Here is a 21,647-nt window from a genome sequence, read left to right as displayed (position 1 = left end):
ATGTTAGCATTGGACCCTCTTGTATCTAGATTCTAGGGTTGCGAACCCAATTTGAATTGGAACAAGCAATGAGAGCAATGGAGGAATTTTTTTTTTAAAAATAAATTTATTGAGAAGAAGAACTAATACAAGTCAAGACATCCTCCTTCTTTATGTTTTCGAATGCTCAAAGAAAGGTCAAAATAGTAATTTAGGGGAAAGGGTAGAATGGTAATCCAACCATCACGTGAATGCAAGTATGCAGCTGGTTCACCAGCACCGCCCGGGCCGCTTCCATCACTATTTATTTTAGACCCAGAAAACGGTTCACAACATCCGGTCTAGTTTGCGTGCTCACTTCGACAAGCGCAGAGAGCGAAGCCGCAAAATAAAGCACAAAACGTAGCCTCCCGCAAGTAAGTTCTGCAGCACCGCGTCCGCGACGGACGTAGAAGGCTTGGGGAAGTAAGGGAGGAAGAGAAACCATCGTCATCATCATCTTACTTTCTTAGTGGTTAAAGATTTCTCGGTGATTCTCATCTCTGCCTAATTAAGCAAGTAGGTTTTCGTTGTTCTTCCAATTTTATCTACAGTTTTGGTAAGATTCTACTTCGTTCGGATTAGATATGGTCTTTTGTATTGATGGCATTGTTGGCAATTTCTGGAACTGACAGGGATTGAAGTGAACTCGCTTCTCTTCTGTAATTTTGCAGTTGAAGAACAGTTCTGAAATCGCCGGTGTTCCATTTCTAGGGTTTTGTTGCTTTATCCCGCGATCCCATAGTTTTTGTTTGAGTTTTTCAAGTGGGATGGATGAAGTGAAACGCAAATCCAGGAGAGAAAATTCTGAGCGGAGAGAGGATTCCAAGAGAAGCGACCGAGACCGGGACCGAGATCGTGACAGAGAGAAGGACAAGGACAAGGAAAGAAATGAAGACAGGCATAAAGATAAGGAGAAGGTAAGGGATCGTGACTCCGAAAAAAAGGACCGAGAGAGTCGGCGTTCAGAGAGGGAGAGGAGTGTCGATGACAGGCATCGAGACAAGTACAGGGATAAGTACAGGGAGAAGGAGAAGGAGAAGGAGAAGGAGAAGGATAGAGGGAGGAGTCGAGATGAGGAAAAAGAGAAAATAAAAGAGAAGTCGAAAGACAGAGAGAGGGAGAAGGGGAGGGAGAAAGACAGGGAAAGCAGAGATAAAGAGAGGGAACGGGAGAGAGAAAGGGAAGACAGAGACAGGGAGCGAGAGAGGGAGGACAGAGAAAGGGAACGCGAGAAAGAGAAAGAGAGAGACCGAGAGAGGGAGCGAGCAAGAGAGAGGGAGAGAGAAAAGGAAAGGGAAAGGGAGGAAAGAGAGCGGGAGAAGGAGGAGAGGGAGAGGACTAGGGAGAGGGAAAAACGAAGGGAACTGGAGAGAGATGAGGATGATGATAGCAGGGACCATGAAAGAAAGAGGTCTAGGAGGGATGATGATTATAGAGAGAGAGAACGGGAAAGGAGCAGCAGATCAGATAGGCATAGAGATGATGGTGATGATAACAGAAGGAAAAGAAGTGAGGATGATTTGGAGAGCAAAGACAAGAGAAGCCGGGAAGAAGATTTCGAGGAAGAACAGAGGAAACTTGATGAGGAAATGGATAAGAGGAGGAGGCGGGTTCAGGAATGGCAGGAATTGAAAAGGAAGAAGGAAGAAGCTGAGAGAGAGAAGCTTGGAGAAACAAACACTGAAGAACCAAAATCTGGTAAGAACTGGACCCTTGAAGGTGAGTCTGATGATGAAGACGCCATCTCTACTGTGAAATCAGAGAAGGATACAGATATGGATGAAGATGGTAAGCCTGCTGGAGAAGGTGAAGATACTATGGTGGTTGATTCTGAAAATGGAACTGCTGTAAATAGTGCTGCAAATGGAGCTGAAGGAGCCAATGGGGAGGAGGAAATAGACCCACTGGATGCTTTCATGAATTCAATGGTTTTACCTGAGGTCACGAAGTTGAATGGCTCTGAAAGTTCCTCCAAAGTGGATCATGAAAAGCCTGATCCCAAGAAGGATAAAAAAGATGGGCAAAGTAATGGGGTCCAGCCCAAAAAAGGTACAAATAAAGCTATGGGAAGAATTATCCCTGGTGAGGACTCTGATTCTGATTATAGTGATATTGAGAATGATGAAGCTCCACTTGAGGATGAAGATGACGATGAGTTCATGAAAAGGGTGAAGAAAACTAAGGTTGAAAAATTGTCTATTGTTGACCACTCTAAGATCCAATATCCCCCCTTCAGGAAGAATTTCTATATTGAAGTGAAGGAGATATCAAAGATGACAGCTGAAGAGGTTGCTGATTACAGGAAACAACTGGAGTTGAAGATTCATGGGAAAGATGTGCCAAAGCCTGTTAAAACATGGAATCAAACTGGATTGACTAATAAAATACTAGATATGATAAAGAAACTGAACTTTGATAAGCCTATGCCCATCCAAGCTCAGGCTTTGCCAACAATTATGAGTGGTCGGGACTGCATTGGTGTTGCTAAGACTGGTTCTGGTAAGACCCTGGGTTTTGTTTTGCCGATGTTGAGGCACATCAAGGATCAACCACCTGTTGTTCCTGGAGATGGCCCTATCGGGCTTATAATGGCTCCTACCAGAGAGCTTGTCCAGCAGATCCATAGTGATATCAGGAAATTTACTAAGGTACTTGGTGTTAATTGTGTACCTGTATATGGTGGCTCTGGGGTTGCTCAGCAAATAAGTGAATTAAAGCGGGGTGCTGAGATTGTTGTGTGCACTCCAGGTAGGATGATAGATATACTTTGTACCAGTAGTGGAAAGATTACTAACCTCCGAAGGGTTACATATCTGGTTTTAGATGAAGCAGATAGAATGTTTGACATGGGTTTTGAACCTCAGATTACTCGGATTGTACAAAATACTCGACCAGACCGACAGACTGTACTTTTTTCTGCTACTTTTCCTCGTCAGGTTGAGATACTGGCCCGCAGAGTATTAAATAAGCCTGTTGAAATTCAGGTCGGGGGAAGGAGTGTGGTGAACAAGGACATAACACAGTTGGTTGAGATGAGACAAGAGGGTGAGAGGTTCCTAAGACTGTTAGAACTACTGGGAGAATGGTATGAGAAGGGGAAGATATTGATATTTGTCCAGTCACAAGAAAAATGTGACTCATTATTCAGGGACTTGTTAAAGCATGGTTACCCTTGCCTTTCGCTTCATGGGGCTAAGGATCAGACCGATCGTGAGTCAACCATTTCTGACTTCAAGAGCAATGTTTGCAATCTTTTGATTGCAACCAGTATAGCTGCCAGGGGCTTGGATGTGAAGGAGCTTGAGCTGGTAATCAATTATGATGTCCCAAACCACTACGAAGACTATGTTCATCGTGTTGGTAGGACGGGACGAGCTGGCCGTAAAGGCTGTGCTATTACCTTCATCTCTGAGGATGATGCTAGATATTCTCCGGATCTTGTAAAAGCTTTGGAACTCTCAGAGCAGGCTGTTCCTGCTGATCTCAAGGCTCTTGCGGATGGATTTTTGGCGAAAGTAACTCAGGGACTTGAGCAAGCTCATGGGACTGGTTATGGAGGAAGTGGTTTCAAGTTCAACGAAGAGGAAGATGAAGTTAGGAAAGCAGCTAAGAAAGCCCAGGCAAGGGAATATGGTTTCGAGGAAGACAAATCCGATTCAGAGTCTGATGATGATGGGATTCGTAAGGCTGGAGGTGATATCTCCCAGCAAGCACAAGCTGCACTTGCTGCCATAACTTCCAGGGTGAGTGTAGCTTCAATGGCGACACCAGTCTCAGCAGCCTTGCCAAATGGAGGACTACCTGTGACTCTTCCCAGTGTCCTTGGTTTGGGAATGCCAAGCATGGGAATGCCAGGCACTGCAGCAGTAGCACCTGGGGTGACTCTGCCCATTGTGCCTGGTGAAGGAGCAGCTCGAGCAGCGGCAATAGCTGCTGCGATGAATCTCCAGCATAATCTTGCAAAAATCCAGGCTGATGCACTGCCTGAACACTATGAAGCTGAGTTGGAGATCAATGATTTCCCTCAGAATGCTCGTTGGAAGGTGACCCATAAGGAAACTTTAGTTCCAATCGCAGAATGGACTGGGGCTGCTATAACTACCAGGGGGCAATATTATCCACCAGGTAAGGTTCCAGGACCTGGGGAGCGGAAGCTTTATTTGTTCATCGAAGGTCCTACTGAACAGTCTGTAAAGAGGGCAAAAGCAGAAGTGAAGCGTGTTCTGGAGGATATTACAAATCAGTCATTGTCACTGCCTGGTACTGCCCAGCCGGGCAGGTACTCCGTCCTTTGAGAACCTGGTTTTGGCGCCACCAGTAGGTAGATATTATATTACTTTTGTTTTCTGTGTGGGACTTGAATTGGATCTATTCATTTTGGCATTTGTTTAATCTATTACTTTTCATTTTACCCATATGCTTTCTTTTGGATAATATTTGTCATGAAAAGATTTGTTACAGAAAGCATTTCATCTTTTTGTAAGGGTGTTGGGTTCAAATGGAGGAATGCTTTATGCAGAGACTCCAAGGCACGTGCCTATAACTTCTATTCAAATCTGTGATCTGGTTAACATTAATTTTCTATGAAGTAAATTTCCTTTTTCATAGAACCAGGTTGTGGGTGTGTTTTGTTTTTAATTTTTTTTGTTCTTTTTTTGGGGGGTGGGGGTGGGGTTGGGAGTTGGAGACAGTCTTGAACTCTTCTTCTCTTTGACATTTTTGTACATGCTTTGACTAGTGACGACATAAGGTACATCAGTCTGATGGATCAAATCATCAAAGAAAGTGACTTCCGTGGCCAAATTATAATATGAGTTCAGTTTTCCATTCCTTCTGTTTTATGTTATTTTGTTAATTTAATTGTTTTCTTTGGATTTGCACAAGACTTTCATCCTTTGATTTTAGTTCATTTATCATTTTCTTTGGCATGAGGGAAGATCTGGGCCTCTGCTTGTGTGTGCCAAGTACGTCTCAGCGCTTTGCTTACTCTTGGAAGCTATTGATGGGATCTCATTCACGGTGGGACCATGTTAGTCTGTCCCCAACTTTTCATTTAAAAGATGCAGTTCTTGTTATTACTGTCTATTTTTCCTTTTTTTACCTAGTTGTGTTTGGTTGGCAAGAAATTTATTGAGAAGGAAAGAAAAACCTTGTAGGACTAAATTAATTATGAATGCAACGATGAACTTTTGTATGTCATCTCTTTTTCTGAAGAATATCTGTTTTTTTGGCCTTCTCTTTTCTTGCCAAACAAACACAGCACTGTCAATGTCTTTTGTTTCTAACTGTTGAACATGGTATCTTACTTTTTGTGTTTGTAGGTCTGGTCCCAAAAGCCCGTTGCTTACTCCAATTGAACATTTTCCTGGCTACAAGGCATTCCTTTGATCCTTATTTTGATTTAATGCCCCTATTTGACGTGTGATCAGCTTATGTTATGATAGGCAACGCATGTTTTACTCTTATGAACGCGTTACGGCTCTGTTCTGTGATAGGCAACACCTGTTTTGCTGTTTCAGCATTGGAGATAGGAAGGGAGATCATCTCAGAGATTGGAGTGGCTTCTGCATAAATGTTGTGCGGGTGGTCTGGACTTATCCTCAGTCTTGTCTACTTTACCAGTGCATTCAGATTTCAAAGTATGCTCTCAGTGTGACAACTTTAGAGAGTTATGGTAGCTCAGTCGGTGCTAGTTGAGACATTGTCTCCAAGATCACATAGCTATCGCCCTAATGAGAATCATGGATGCTGGATTTTCTATAATGTCTTGTGCTGCTTCTCTGCAGCTCTGTGCTCAAGTTGCATTTGGTTTTTGTTCGGATGTCTAACCTTCTTTTTATTGGTTTACTTGTGACTCAACTGTTTTAGAATAACCCATATAATACATGCTGTAATATAAAGCTTCCTTTTTAATTCTGACCCTTTCCAGTGGGAAAGATTTGTTTCTTTGGTGGGTGGCTACTAAGGGCTTCTTCCATGTGATACCATGTTTATCATTGGCTGCTGTTCTAGGAGAATTGGAAGTTGGAACCACTATTCTTGGATACAGAGATCCTTCATGAGATGCATTTTTGGGGAAGGGAATTTCATGGTGGATTGGCTGGTAATCACAAGTCTCTCAGAAATGCCATGGTCTATTCTTTACCAGAAATGCCATGACACTTCTGTATCAAAATCTGCCACTTCTGCACATTTCTCCAATTGAAAGTGTGAAAGTGTGAAATTGTGAAAGTGTGAAATTGTGAAATTGCAACAGTTATTCTCTTTCGAAGATTCCTTCGAGGAATGAATCCTCTAATTTAGATTCTGGATGTTTTAAGTTAATCAAGTTCAATATCATTTATCCTAGTAGCTTCTATGATGTGTGCTAAGAGCATGTAGTCGGACATGATCATTTTGGACAGGGTTCTCGTCAGGTCAGGTGGACAAAACAGTGTAACAAATCCTCAAAGGTTTCCATGCCAAACTCCAGAGAGATATTCCTGCATTGTGTGCAGAAGCAGCCGAACCAAAGCTCAGGGTTTTCGTCTTTTCGAAACTCCAAATGGTTTCTCCGGTTTTTAACGTTGGTGCGCTTCTAAAACTAGAAAATGTCCCAGAAATGGTCAAACGAGAAAGCAACATAAAGGCTAGCTGATGTAACACGTATGTTTCTACCGTCCGATTCAACTTGATCTCGTGGCTAAAGAACCCCAATCTCCTGCTTTCGTCAAATACTGGATCATTACCCTAGACTCCATCGTTTCGATGTTCTGCTCTATCACAGTGTCATACTCCGGTTCTTCTTCTTCTTCTTCCTTTCTCCTCTCTGCTGCAACTGTCCTCAAAGTCCTCTCGCTCGAGGGATACTCTTATCTGGAATCACCCAGAGGGCAGAAATGAAAAGCCCAAGGAGCCAGGTTCTGGGTTTCTGATATTCTACGATCGCTTTAAGTATATCTCTCTATTCTCCATCCTTCTTCAGTTCTCACTGCCTCCTTTCTTCTGTAAACCCTAGAAACCATTGACAGTAGACATATATTACCTTGATATTACTTAGAAACCCTAGAAGTTTCTATCTTTGGCTATCGTGAAGCCCCTCTTTTGGGAGTTTTGCTTGCGAAGATCCGACGGAGCTCGTTATTGGGCAGTTGGCTGTTTCTCTCGAGATGACGGTCAGTTAGTTTCTTATAGTGCTTTCTACTACTCTGGAATGCTTCTGTTGCTTCTATTTCATCTATTTCATCTGGAAGTGTAGTGGAAAAATTCGATTTTTTTTTTTTAAAATTAATCATGGAGTTCGAACCATTGAACATGGAAACTGAGGTGATTGAATTCGATATGGGCTTGGGGGATGACGCTGTAGATATCGAGCATCCCGTTGATGAGGATGACCATGATCATGACATGGTTGAGAGTTCAGTTGGTAAGGAATTGTACATCCATGAGGGTGAGATGAACCTTGAACCTTATGAAGGGATGGAGTTTGAATCCGAAGAAGCTGCCAAGGCCTTCTACAATTCGTATGCTCGGAGGGTCGGCTTTAGCACCCGTGTTAGCATGTCTCGCCGCTCCAGGAGAGATGGAGCCATCATACAGAGATCCTTCGTGTGCGCCAAAGAAGGGTTTCGAGTTGAGAAAGAGAGGCCAGGCAGTGAAAACAAGGTTAAAAGGCCCCGAGCGGTGACTAGAGTTGGTTGCAAGGCCATGTTGGTGGTCAAGGTTCAAGAATCCGGGAAATGGGTTGTGTCCAGCTTCGAGAAGGAACATAATCACGAGCTTGTCCCACCAGATAAGGTGCATTGCCTTCGTTCTCACAGGCATGTCTCCGGCTCTGCAAAGTCCTTAATTGATACGTTGCAAGGGGCTGGAATTGGCCCAAGTGGAATTATGTCTGTGTTGATCAAAGAATACGGTGGAATTAGCAACGTGGGTTTCACCGAGCGTGACTGCAGGAATTACATGAGAAGTAGTCGGCAGAGGACCCTAGGTGGAGACACTCAGATCCTTTTGGATTATCTAAAACATATGCATGCTCAGAACCCGGCATTCTTCTATGCTGTACAGGGTGACGAGGATCAGTGTATGAGCAACATCTTCTGGGCTGATCCAAAGGCCAGAACTAACTACACATACTTCGGTGATACAGTTACCTTTGATACAACTTACAGGTCAAACCGGTATCGTGTGCCTTTTGCACCGTTTACTGGTGTAAACCATCATGGGCAGCCTGTATTGTTTGGTTGTGCTCTGCTCATAAATGAGTCTGAAGCTTCCTTTGTTTGGCTTTTCAAGACCTGGCTTATGGCCATGTCAGGCCGACCTCCAGTGTCTATCACTACTGATCATGACCGGGTGATAAGGTCCGCTATCACACAGGTATTCCCAGAGACCCGTCACCGGTTCTGCAAATGGCATATCTTCAAAGAAGGCCAGGAGAAGTTGTCCCATGTTTTTCTTGAACACCCAACTTTTGAAGTTGAGTTCCACAAATGTGTCAGTATGGCTGAATCTACTGAAGAGTTTGAATCTTGTTGGATGGCCCTCATTGATAGATATGGCCTCCGGGAACACGAATGGCTTCAAGCAATATACAATGCCCGCAGGCAGTGGGTGCCAGTGTATCTACGGGATACATTCTTTGCAGAAATGTCAATAACCCAAAGGAGCGACAGTATAAACTCTTATTTTGATGGTTATGTGAACGCTTCAACCAATTTACAACTGTTAGTTAAACAGTATGAAAAGGCACTGGAGAGCCGATATGAGAAAGAAGTGAAAGCTGATTTTGATACAATGAACACTGCCCCTGTTCTTAAGACACCTTCACCCATGGAGAAACAAGCTTCTGAACTTTATACTAGAAAATTGTTTTTGAAATTTCAAGAGGAGTTAGTTGAGACTCTTACTTTCACAGCAACCAAAATGGAAGATGATGGGGTAATGACCACATTTCGAGTAGCAAAGTTTGGAGAAGTTAACAAGTCTTACATTGTCCGGCTCAATGTTCTTGAGATGAAGGCAACTTGTAGCTGCCAGATGTTTGAATTCTCAGGCCTTCTTTGCAGACACATATTGACTGTCTTTAGGATCGCAAATGTTCTCACTCTTCCTTCACACTACATCTTGAAACGATGGACGAGAAATGCTAAAAGTGGGGTTATATTAGAACAACGTGCCAGTGATCTGCTAAGTTCTCGAGAATCTGTTACTATGCGATACAATAATTTGCGTCAGGAAGCCCTAAGGTATGTAGATGAAGGAGTGAAGACTATTGATATATATAACGTTGCAATGAGTGCTTTACAAGAGGCTGCAAGAAAGGTTAACCTTGCTAAAAAGAATGGAGGAAGGCTTCCATTGGTTAATGGAACTAGTCAAGAAGATGGTGCAAATGATGGAAGTCAGGGTCATTGGGTTTCTGGTCAGCCACAGACTGCAGTGAGTTCGTTTCTTTGCTTCCTTTTCTAGCGAACTGCTTTCTCTGCATATGATTTTTAGTTTTCCTAGCATCATTTAGGTTTTAGTTTTCATAGCAACCCCCATATTCTCATATCTTCTTCATTTATTCCTTTTCCCTGAGAGCTTCGGAAGTCTTGAGTTTGTTATTCATTCTTCCTAGGGTTAACTTGCACGCCCTAGAGCTTTAGGTCCACAGTAGCTTCAGATTTAGGCCTACCTGTCCTGTAGATTTTTTAGCTCATTCTATTTGAAATAAACCAGTTCTCCACGTTGGAGTGTTCAAGTGCCTTCATTGCACATGGCCATACCACATCAAGGAGTTTCTTGTAACTTGTTGTGAATAAGGGGTAATGCCACATTTGCTCTAAGTTGTTCATTCCACATTTCATTTTTTCCAGCTTACTACTCATCTACCGAAACCTTCTCATTTCAGCCAGATTTTGTTTATGTATATTCTTTATTGCCCAACACCCTGTTCCATAGGTCATTTGGTTGTAGTAACAGTTCTATATTAATTTCCTTTTACGTTTTAGAGAAGTACGTCGATCACACAACACAACCCACCATTTCAGCCACCCAATTGTAATTCTTTGTATGACATTGTCCTCTTTTTTCTCCATTACTGATTATTTAACTTAGGTGCCTAAAGTTATCGATTTGTGGTGACTTCCTATCATCAAATTTCTCCACCCCACACTTGGTCCTATTGTTACTAAGCGAACTGCCATTTTTTGCTCACAAATTAAATATGTTGAAGGTATTTTACTGACTAGCTTATTGAATTCCTGGATTAGTTACCTTTTTCCCCTTTTTGTCCTTTAGCATAGATGAGTAACTTTAGGTTCAAATTATCCATATCATACTTTGTGGTTATTTGAGTTACTAAATCTTGCTTTACGACTCTATGGAATGAAATTCAGTCATCAAATAGCATTGTTTAGCACGTGGCTTACATGCAGTATGTAGATTTCGGCTCCTGTCGAGAAAATGAACACTTCTCATGGAGTAAGATTTCCATGTAAACTAAATTTGCAGGGAAGTTTTGCAACGAAACTTACTGCTTTAGGTGAAATTTGAACATATTACTCAGGACTTGGTTTGTAGGGAATTACAATGCCATTCCTGGATGCTCAACTGTAGTGCATACTAGATTATTAATAGTCCTTGTTGTCCACAGAGACGTCTATTCTTTGACTCTGACTGGCATGATCCAATTGTCCATTCTAGTTTCAATGAAGAGATGATGTCTGTCTCTTCAGCATTTCTTATTTCTTAATAGGAAAGTTTGGGATTTAAATTTTTTTCTTTTTAAATAATGGAAAGAAGGTGATATTTCTTTCAAAACAGTCTTATTGGCTAGTCTGCAAATATATCACTAATTTCATCTCAGAACTGAAAAATTGTCGTTGTCTATCTGAATGTCTGTACCTGGGCTACTAAAATATTTATTGGACATGGCTATTGTTTATTTTGTTGCACATGACCCTGTATTTTGTTTGTGGTCCTTTAATCATGGCTAGGAAGAATGTAAGTTTTCCTTTGCATTGGTTAATATCAACTTATCTTCATTTTACTTGGTTAAATAATTTTTGTTCCATTCTGCTTCACGTTATACTTCCACCACATGTTTGTTTTCCACTTCTCCTCTAAATGAATGTAAATCAATATAACTTCCCTTGGAACCTGCAAGAGGTATTATCCCAGTGACTGAATTATGTTGGGAACCGTTTTATAAATAAGATGTATCAAAATGCATATTTAGTTCCCATTCACGAGTGTTGAACCATAGTTAAGTGTTTGTGATTACAACTTCAGCCCATAGAACAGAGGATATACATGCATGCACCTACTGCAGTGCACGCAAAGTTGGATGCAGATGATAAGAATAGAATTTTATACATGATCTTGGATCCTCATGCATATTATGTTGTTGTCAAGGATGTCTGCTTATTAGATCTCTGGGTTTTTTGGATGTCATTGTGGTCAGTACTTTGTTGAATGATAATTGCAACATGTTGAAATAAAAATTTATTAAAGAGGAAACAACATTTTTGGCGCCGTTATGTTCTGACTTCTCTTTGAGCCCTGTTAAAGCAGCAATTCAAATGCTGGTGACAGTCCTCAGTTCCCAGGATTGGGGAAGGGGTGTTTGGACTTGCGCATCATGTTATTGAAAATATTTATGGGCTGATGCGTCAACATTTCTTTATACTCTGAACCAATTTATTTTCCAGATTGAACAATTGTTATGCATTTTTTGTAGGATGACAAGGATAAGCATATTCAGGAACTTTCTCGTGAACTGGAACGTGCAACTCGAAGGTGTGAGGTGTATCGAGCTAACCTGCTTACGCTATTGAAAGATATTGAGGAGCAGAAATTACAACTAACAGTTAAAGTTCAAAACGTAAAGCTTGGTATGAAAGAATAAGTCACATACAGGATTCAGCATGAGCTCTTTTTGATTTTCCTTTTTCTTTTGTATCTAAGGTTGCCTAGACTAATCTCTTTATTAATGATTATTGTCAGGACTTTAGGTTTTGGTCTTAATAATTTCATCCTGTTAGTTGAAAGTGAGGTTTCTGTTGTATCTACTTCTGAAAAAGAGGGTGTTAGGAGGGATGATCGATGATCACTGTGTTATTGACAATGTAGTGTTGTTCTGTATAAATTACATGTATTTATTGTACATCACACATGGAGGAATGGGAAGAAGGGTGTGAAGTTATAGGGTGAATATGTTCAAGAATCACATCCATGATAAAGCGGCTTTTAGCTTTTCTGCAAACACGATGAAAATGTTGACATCTCTCATGGAAATCTCAAGGGGATTAGTTTTTTCTTTTGGGTGACTCAATCTTGAAAAGAAGAGTATAATTACCCAAGAGAGCTTCAAGTAGACGGATTTAGACAATCTTGACCCCATTATCAGCGAGGAAGTTGGCTCAGGTCTTCACACAATCTGGGCAGAGGAGTTGCGTCCACCAGGAATAGGCTTCACAGGGTGGATGTCATTGCCATTTGCTCAGTCCACTCTGTCCACGTACCTATGGATACAAGGACTTGATCTCAACTCTCGTCAGGGAACTGATTGCGTTCTGTGGAGTATTTTTGTCTAACTTCAAATGTAGATGTAAATACCATCCAAAGCAAATTTCTCACAACCCAGCCCAAGAATTCAGAGTTCTTGGGAATGAAAAGAATGTTCTGAAAGGAAGAGAGGCCTCCTACTTTCAGGCCTCGGACCTCTTATCCTTCCCATCGGGAAGAAATGGACTGGGGCATTGCTTACTTCTTTGTTCCTTGCTGACATTATTTAGGTTATTTTTGAAAATCCCCCTCCCGTTTCTGACACTCGTGAAGATCCCAGCCAAGAATAGCAAATTCTCTATTAGATCAGCTTTTCCCCATGATTTTAATGCAAATTCTATTGCCTCAGGTTTTACTAATTCTTGGTAGAAAGATATCTGGAATTTGAAAATCATTCCCAAAATTATCTTGTTTATCTGGAGATTACATCTAATGCAATTGCAGTTACAATATTTATGGGTCCTCTTTGTAACATGGATGAAGAGTCGATAGTCCATGCTCTGTTCTTTGTGTTGAAGTTGAAATGCTGCGCATTGAAGTGATCTCCCTGTTCTATTGCCCATTTGTAGTAACTGTTTGGGCAGCTTCTTCTCTTAGATTAAACACATTGGATTTCATCTGCGATGGCTTTAAAGAATGCCTGAGTTAATTATTCAGTAGATTCAATTAAGTTCTAAGTAAGTCAGGTCTCGATATCATTTAGAACAACGCCCATCTGTGCCTTCTCTACAACTTGGAAACGAGGAAGATGCCAAGTTAAAGTTGAAGCTTTTCTTTTGAAGGCAGTGGTTGCCAGTAGGGGTAAGAGGGGGTGTGATGATTTCCAGCGAGCAGTAGGAAGAAGATTCCCCCTTCACCCACCTAAGGCTTGGGTAGTAAGAGGATATTTCGATCATGACACTACTCCTGAGGGGATTATGGTCATTTCACTTTCAAATTTTAAATAACTTAACAAAATCAAGCCCAAACTGTTAATTGAGGGTAACTTGTAACTCTGAAGTAGGTCACCAGTTGAAGTAGAACACCTGAGATTTCACCTCACTAAAATGGGTCACCCGGTAAGAAACTCTTCTTCAATTGATGTCTCACTCGTCTTACATCAATGGTTAACATCTCACGTCTGATCCAAGAATGGAAGAATGAGAACTACTTGGGGTGGTATTATCAGTCAAAAGTTACATTCTTGTACAAGCAGAAGACAATATACACTTGAGGAAAATTGAAGTTGGAAATGCAGAGGCTTCTGTCAAACCAATCTCAACTCCAGATCAGCATGACCAACCTTAGCTTTGTACCTGTCAAACAGCTCTCGCATGGCTTCGACAAACTTGCTGTGAATCTCATCTACCTGTGAGATAAGGGGGAAGAAAGAAAACCAATTTAAAGTTTGTCATATCTGCTCTGTTCGTTTCCCGCATCTCTATAGGAATGACCACTTCAAAGCTGTCAATGATTCTATTCGACTAGGCAATAATCCATAATACCATAATGCCTCAGCGGAACTTCTGTTTCCAGTAGCAACAGGATCCACATATAATAAACTGAGCTTATGTTTCTATATACCTTGTTTTGACCAAAATTTTCTTTTCTTCAATTTTTAGCAACAGCAAAAGCCATCCATATAATCACCTCCTTTGATTACATATCCAACAATAACATGATTTTGGGGGGAACTGTTACCTCTTCAACTGTAGGTTGCGAATTTCTCTTGAGCTCAATCGGTCTACCCACCACTACATGCATCGGACGTTGAAATGGCACAGGGGTTCTACAAAAGCAACGTTAATCCCATGAAATGCATTAATATGTTAACCAACACATATCTATAGGACTCGCGCACTATCTGTATGGTGTGCTTTTTGCAGGTGGAAGCAAATAGCCCCAGGTGGTGAGGTACTCCAAGGTTTCTTCATTGGTTGGTGAGGAGATGCACATAAAGGAACTGTCCACAAAACCATTAGCATTGGCCTCATCCACCACCAAATTGCGACCTCCAAGAAATGGAGTGGCAGAACCAACGTTTTCAAGAGTGACTCGAAGAACGGAACTAAAGAAATATTTGAAGTTCAGAATGTTCCATACATACCCAAAAATTCCCCAAAAAACAATTGGGGTGAACTTGAGAGCTCTAGCAAGTTGCAGGATCAACTTCCCACTGGGCTTCCACCACTTGTAGACATTGGACTGCAGTTTAAAGATGCGAAAATCAATTGAGGGGAGCAACACATGCACATACAACTAAAACTTACCAGATTTTAATACGTCTGGATACCAAATACTAAAAAGGATTTGGGTCTATGATTCAGAAATCATAAGATAAATTGCTGTAAGACCACAAGAACGTCAAGGATGCAGTTGTCCGTAAACCACTAAACAGGAAGAAAACATGCTACTGAGACGGAAAAATGGGTGCAACCAGTTTACATGATACAAGAAAATTATGCCGTCTGAGTAAGTGCTACGTGGAACAATAAAAAATTATGACAACATACTGAAAGAACAGAAAACTATAGTACAGTGTACTAGTATGAAACAATGAAATTATGGCCAGGTACCTCAAACATGGGATCATATAACATGCAAATAGTGAAACAGAGTCAAATTAAACAAAGCAAGAAATGAACTGAAGCACCCTTTGCAACTTCAATAAAAAGTCAATACCTGACCAAAGCAGAAAACTGGAACCAGAGGTCGTCCTGTTTCCATAGCTACGCGTACAAATCCTTTTCTTTTCTTTAGGAAAGCAATCTATAAAATAACAACATATAAATTAAAGAATGGGAAAGAAGAAACCAAGATTACAATATTTCCAGCAAGGACTGAGCCTGCAGCTATACTTAATGATATATCCCAGCTGTGAGTAGATAAGACAGATTCCACCTTCTCTGTAGAGGGGAGTGATGATAAACATTAACTTCCAACTAGTCTACTGTGGGCAGGAATAGGAAATAAATGATTAGTTAGTTTGTCATTGAAGCAACCACAATGAGAGGGACGACCTAAGAAAGTCTGGATTAATCAGCAAATGGGGTGGTGTCATCAGGGAAGTTCACAGAGCTTAAAGGTCACAAAGGAGCGAGGGTGGAAGTGTTCAGATGTCTGACCACTTTGCAGGGTATCGATTTTGGACTTCAAGGTAGGGGATGCTTCTTGGGAGGCATAGAGAAAACTACAGCACCATTGTTGGAGGGTTTTGGCCCAAGCAGTGTCTGAAAGAAGAGCCATCACTCAGCCAATGGAAAATTTTGGACGCCAGCATGAAGACACTGATTTGAGTCTGGAGGCCAAAAATTGTGCCAAAATGCTGCCTAAGACCAATTTCAGCCCACTGCTCCAAGTACCCTGTGAAATTGGCCCAAAATATAGGGTTGTGCCCCTTTTTAATAAACTCTGGGAAGGTCCTTGGGCTTTGCATCATCATCTTAAGGCCCTAGATATTTTATAGCTCAGTTGGTTAAATTGAAATTCAGAAGATCATAATTTCTATGTAATGGCTAATTAAGGGATAACTAGACTGAAGAAATACATTTGAAATCTTAGAAGCAGGGCTTTGAAGAGGACCAAATGTTACATAGAGCCACATAAAAGTAAACTTGAAATCCAATATAAATAGCACGTCTGGGGGTTGCTATGAGCAGAAATTCTGATATAAAAAAGAGTGAGAACATGTTAATCAATTTACACAAACAAAAAGTACAAGAGATACAGACCTCTGAACCATGTTCCATTAGAAAAGTCTCCTGCACCCCGCCTGGCACTACAACGCAAGAATAACCAGCTTCCAAGAGTGACATAAAACTCTTCCTTGATACAGGTGCAACCCCCATCCATGTCCATATATGCCTCAGAAAAGGTGCGTAGAATACCTGATTAATAATTGATTTGTTAGAGAAGGCAGGAAAGGCTCCTCAGTATTTACAGAGATCCAGTTGTAATGAATCTTACAGCGTCGCTAGCAAGGACTTTGACCTTTCGTAGAGGCATTAAACCCGTAAGACCAGCAAGAGAAATAACAGCAATTGGTAAAACTGAATGTGGCTCGTAACCAAAGACTGCACATATAATACAGTCCAATAATTTATTTATATTTATTGACCAAAAAGAGGATGACAGATTAAATGCATTGAACCCAAATTTTGTAGCAGAATTGAAACCAACTAAAAAGTTAGCATTGTACTTCAATTTTGGTCCTATTGATAAAGTTTTCCTTCTTGAAGGAGTGCAAGGGGACCCCTTCTCTGGATGCAGATCAAGATCTCAAGCAATGTCCATTATCTCCATACATTACCTAACCTTCTTCTTTGTTCTACTTCATAACCTGCACACCCTTCCAATCCCCTCCCCCTGGGGGCCTTTTTATATGTTATTTTCTTCTCAATGATCCAACCAACACCCAACTGAAACTAGTTCAACATCAGCATTCCTATCCCAAATGAAATCAAGCCCTTAATCCCCCCCCCCCCCCAATGATAAATGGGTTTCCCTTTCTAATTTGGTACATAAGTTTCAGGTTAATTGTCCTGGACCGTATCCTTCAATGATCTCTGGGAAGCCCCACAGCAGCAGCCATGTTATCTCCTTAATCTAAAGCAATGCTCTACACTTCATATACTCACATTTTACAGAGATACAGCATCAGCCTATGTACTTAGTTTCGATGCGAAAACCTGATGAGGTGAACTTTTATAGTAAATAGAGATCAATTTTGGTATTGATAAAGATCTGATTCTGAATACACAAAAAACTATTAACTTTTGGCAGTTGGCTGAGTAGTTCAATAATTAGGGGATACATAAAATTCCATAAAACATGCAGGGGGCCTTGATAGCATCACCTGCTTATAGCCTTCAGGAATCAAATAAGAATGCTATGAAGAAGAAAAAATTCACTGTCCATTGGAATCTCCAGTAGGTTACCATAAGATTGATTCGGGTCAAATGCCTTGATGTCCTCCACATAAAGAGTCACCGGAAAATAGCCACAAACATTCTTCGAGATATACCTGAAATAAACCCATAAGAATCCCAGGAGGAAAGATTTTTCAAACACAGCTTGTAATAGCATAGAAAATGTATCCTTCCAAAAAGGTTTCAATTTACCAAGCTAGATAGATAGAATATGGTGAAGGGGATGTTCAGGGGTGGATAGTACCTGGCCAATCTTTCTCCTGGTTTGCTTTTCTCGTCAACCGGGATCACCATTAAGAATAGGAGAAGGGCAAAAATCCTGAAAAGGTCGATTGAAAATGTGTGAAAGCTGCAAAAAGACAAGAATGGATCAGAAAAGACAGGTATGGAAGTAAGTACATCAAACCCAGACGAGTAGGGAGGAGGAAGAGGGCAGCTAAGACCAGGGCCACCGTGAAATGAATGCCTCCCAACCATAAGGCTATTGCGGTTATGGTGGTCTGCATCGAGGCTGCTTTCCCTTTGATCACCGTCACTTCATGCTCGTCTCCTCCGTTCACCGAGGAGAAGGAGCAGGGTTCCAAGTTTCCATTAATCTCCTCCATCATTGCAACTGCAAAGCAGAACCTGAGGACTTGGGTAGGGACTGTTCTCTTTTCTCTCTACACCTCTTCAGCGAGAAGAGAGATTTGAAAGAGAAGGAACCTGCCCTGCAACTCAAATCTATAGAAATCTAAACGAAAACACGAAAGAAGCTGGATAATGCAGCGGGTGGCGTCATCATGGATTAACGCGTACGTTGCCATACGTCATACGATGGGAGCGCATCCCAAGGATTCTCCAGAGACACAACCAGCGGTTAAAACTTAAAAGAAGACGGAATCGGATGCCATTAACGATTCCAATCTGAAGTGGATCGGACTCAATTATTTTGAAAAATAAATTGGATTCTAAAGATAGATTTTTCACATGAATGATTTATCAAATTCACCAATCCAGTTCTCTATTTATACCATTTATTTATTTAAAACTTGATATCATTTCATTGCCTCTAGAATTGCCTTTTGAACCAGGCTTAAGTTGGAGATTTCACACCATCAATCATCAATCAATCAAGAGCTCATCAATAAATAAAAGGCAAGTCAGGGGATGCTTTCTCCAATAAATTTCGGTGGAAGTTGGCTGGAAGAATCATGAATTGACCAAAATAACATTTGACTGCACTTTTCGAAGGCGAAATCATTCTGGAGAATGCATGCAATTGCAGAGTTGAATTTGATCAAATCAGCTGTAAGTCTAATCTAATACCTGACCAAAGCAGAAAACTTGAACCAAAGGTCGGCCTACCTGAATAGCTAGGCCTATCTGAATAGCTATGTTGACAAATCCTTTTATCTCCATAAGGTAGACAATGTATAAAACAATTCAAGAAAAATTTAGGAATCCGATACAAAGAAATTGAAGATGAAATCAAAAATATAAACAGAACAAGTGCAAGAGAGAGAGAGAGTAACAGACCTCTGAACCATGTTCCATTCAAAATGTCTCATGCACCCCCACCAGGCACTAAAATACAACTATAACCTGCTTCCAGGAGTGAAGTAAAATTCTTCCTTGTTATAGGAGTAAAACCAAGCCATGTCCATATATGCCTTAGGAATGGTACATAAAAAGCCTGAACAACAGTTGATTCGTTAATGGAGAAGGACAAGGACAGGAGAAGTTCCTCAGTACTTAACACTTAGAAATTAAGGCAGAATGCTTTCAAATCTTACGATGCCGGTAGAATGATTTCATCTTAGTCTTTAGATCAGCATATTACGTGTGGCAGCTTCTTAAATTTTACCTGACATTGCCTCCAAGGAGAGGAGACATTTTCTCCAAGGAGAGGAGATATTAGGCAAGTAACTTAGTGCATAATTACTTAATTTGGTGAGTAATATATGAATTACTCAGCGAATCCGAATAATACGATTTATTTGCCAAGCCCATGTTTATTTATAAATAATTTTGGCTGAAAATAATTCAGATTAACAGTATGGAAAAGGTAAAAACCTATCCATTTTTCACAACAAACACATTTAGGGTTGATTTTTTTTTCCTACAAATTCTCTCCATGTAATCCTTACACAAACGAGTTCCATGCACTTATGGGCTCATAAATCGTCCACTCTGCTAGCAAAGGCAAAAGTATCAATCTCTTAAGTTATTCGTCCACTTAAATGCTCATAAAAAAAAAAAGGGTAGCACTGTCGTGTATGGATGAGATTGAAATCTCGACCGTTCATTTTGTAAATGAGTAAAAGTAAAATGGATGGTTGAAATTTTAATCTCAATTATAGACAGCACAGCACAGCGCTGCACATTAAATGTGTAGCACTAAAGTCGAATTAGCTGTTACCTCATAAATAGATAATAATAAATAAATAAATAAAAAAAGAGAGACCCATTAACCAATTCAAGCAAGAGCCATTGATATTTGGAGTACCCATCATGTTAGGGATCTTTCTTGGTGGTGTTAATGGTGCCTACCATTGCATTGAATTTACATCATATAAATTTCATTAAATGTGCACATATTAATGGCAAGAAAAGAGCAATCAAGTAACAAAAGGAAAGCATACTAGCACCAAACTTACACCGCAATATTATCATCACCAAAGAAAGAGGGCCTAACTGAGCACCATGTATCATTATAGTCACCAAAGAAAGAGGAACAGCATTATGATTATAACATCTTTAAAAGCAGAAACATCATTTCAAGTTCAAATTTTAAATTGACAAACAAAATTAGGTTATCCACTAACATTGGGTCATCAGTAATTTTTCTATTTTATTAATAGTGGATCACCAATAATTTTTCTTAGTTAAGGGGGGAGACGAGAGTTTCTTCCCACTTAAGTGGATCACCAGTAAAAATTTCTAAAAAAAAAATTACATACAATCTTTATTATTTGAAACCAACCTCAATTTCAACCTAATTTATTTGGGATTGATTAATTCCGGTAGACATCAACATAAGAGGAAGACTAATTAACCATTCTCTTGACTAAAGAGAGCTCTATTTTTAGAACATACATGCACATATGGTGTTGATCAATTAGCTGATATTGCATTTGTTGTCATTGTTGACAATAAAAGATGTAGTATGTATTAAGAGTGCCTGTCTTGTATTGAAGTGAATAATCCATAGAAGTTTTGGGTGCTTTTTTAGGGTGATTAGCACTGTTATGACGGCTGAATGTTTATGAGAAGATTTGGGAGTTTTAGGTAAAGTAAAGGTTCCTCGATATGGCAGATTTCACAAGTCACTTTGCAAGGGTCATTTTAAACGAATTTTTTTATTATCATAAACTTGTTTGATGGGTTCAACTTCAATTAGAAAAATGTAATTCATGAAGTCTTCTTTCCATTGCACTTTTTGGAATATGATTCCAACATCAAATGAATGAGTATGTTTTTTATGAGAGAGTGCGATATGACAGTAAGTCTATTTCAAATGAATTCTTTTTGGATTATACCTTAAATATGGAAAGATCATCTTTTGAAATGCATTCTGATGATCTTAAATAACTTAAGAGATAGATTTGACCTACCACTTTAACCAGATAATCCAATGGTTTTAAGGGTTAGATTTCATTTGGGATTCACTTAGATAACTGAACGGTTCCTGCACATTCATAACTGAACGGTTCCTGCACATTCACATTCATTCTCTTGTAAAATTCGATTTTGCACGAAACAAAATATGGTTTTTGGTGATTTAAGACTGTGGAAACAAGGGGGGGGGAAAGAAATCTTCAAAGCAAGATTTGTTAGGAAAAAGCACAAGGTATATTTTGATGAAAATATTGAAGTTAGTGAGAAATTTTCTTATTGTAATCTCCATTGTTTGAATAATATTACCTCTCAAGGAGGTTTTTGTTTGATGCGAGTGTTTGAGATCACAACCTCTTTTTCATGTGGGTGCAAGATAAACTCATGTTGGATTAGGTGCTCCATGGATTGAATGTTTTGAGAGTCATTGCTCTATGATCATTATTGGGATCAAATTGTTTATAAAAGAATATCGAATAAAAACGAAACCCTATTTAAGGCAATCGTCACTCCGTGTATATAGATAACTTACTGATCCTTTAAGTAATTGTTCTTTCTTATTTGTGAAGCGTGTTTCAGTCTGACTGAGGT

The 21,647-nt window shown here is 40.1% G+C and overlaps 3 protein-coding genes across 9 annotated transcripts; 2 read left to right on the top strand and 1 right to left on the bottom strand.

The window, feature by feature from the left end:
• Positions 1 to 306: 306 nt before the first annotated feature.
• LOC149017282 (P-loop containing nucleoside triphosphate hydrolases superfamily protein) lies at positions 307 to 5,430 on the top strand. 7 transcript variants are annotated; one of them, XM_089151611.1, is made up of 3 exons: positions 307 to 508; positions 693 to 4,342; positions 4,760 to 4,846. In XM_089151611.1, exon 2 carries the CDS (start codon positions 789 to 791, stop codon positions 4,314 to 4,316), a length of 3,528 nt encoding a protein of 1,175 aa, XP_089007737.1. In that variant the 5' UTR covers positions 307 to 508; positions 693 to 788; the 3' UTR covers positions 4,317 to 4,342; positions 4,760 to 4,846. The 7 variants fall into 7 exon arrangements, with proteins under 7 accessions (XP_089007737.1, XP_089007736.1, XP_089007735.1 ...); XM_089151610.1 differs by having other exon boundaries at positions 654 to 4,342; XM_089151609.1 differs by having other exon boundaries at positions 307 to 537.
• A 1,860-nt stretch (positions 5,431 to 7,290) lies between these two features.
• On the top strand, positions 7,291 to 11,984 carry LOC149017281 (protein FAR1-RELATED SEQUENCE 5-like). The gene is made up of 2 exons (XM_089151613.1): positions 7,291 to 9,441; positions 11,726 to 11,984. The coding sequence occupies exons 1-2, from the start codon at positions 7,294 to 7,296 to the stop codon at positions 11,891 to 11,893; spliced, it is 2,316 nt and encodes a 771-aa protein (XP_089007739.1). The 5' UTR covers positions 7,291 to 7,293; the 3' UTR covers positions 11,894 to 11,984.
• A 1,455-nt stretch (positions 11,985 to 13,439) lies between these two features.
• LOC149017280 (diacylglycerol O-acyltransferase 2D-like) lies at positions 13,440 to 18,514 on the bottom strand. The gene is made up of 9 exons (XM_089151604.1): positions 17,859 to 18,514; positions 17,704 to 17,778; positions 17,469 to 17,554; positions 16,498 to 16,604; positions 16,263 to 16,418; positions 15,214 to 15,300; positions 14,639 to 14,736; positions 14,233 to 14,320; positions 13,440 to 13,900 (listed from the first exon to the last, which is right to left on the bottom strand). Exons 1-9 carry the CDS (start codon positions 18,065 to 18,067, stop codon positions 13,799 to 13,801), a joined length of 1,008 nt encoding a protein of 335 aa, XP_089007730.1. The 5' UTR covers positions 18,068 to 18,514; the 3' UTR covers positions 13,440 to 13,798.
• Between the last annotated feature and the right edge of the window lie 3,133 nt (positions 18,515 to 21,647).

The sequence above is a fragment of the Hakea prostrata genome, chromosome 4 (genome assembly GCF_041222555.1).
Source record: "Hakea prostrata isolate BN-2017 chromosome 4, UWA_Hpros_2, whole genome shotgun sequence".
In the NCBI taxonomy this organism is placed as follows: Eukaryota; Viridiplantae; Streptophyta; class Magnoliopsida; order Proteales; family Proteaceae; genus Hakea; species Hakea prostrata.
The sequence above is the reverse complement of the archived record's forward strand: the minus strand, read 5'-3'. Positions and strand labels throughout refer to the sequence as shown.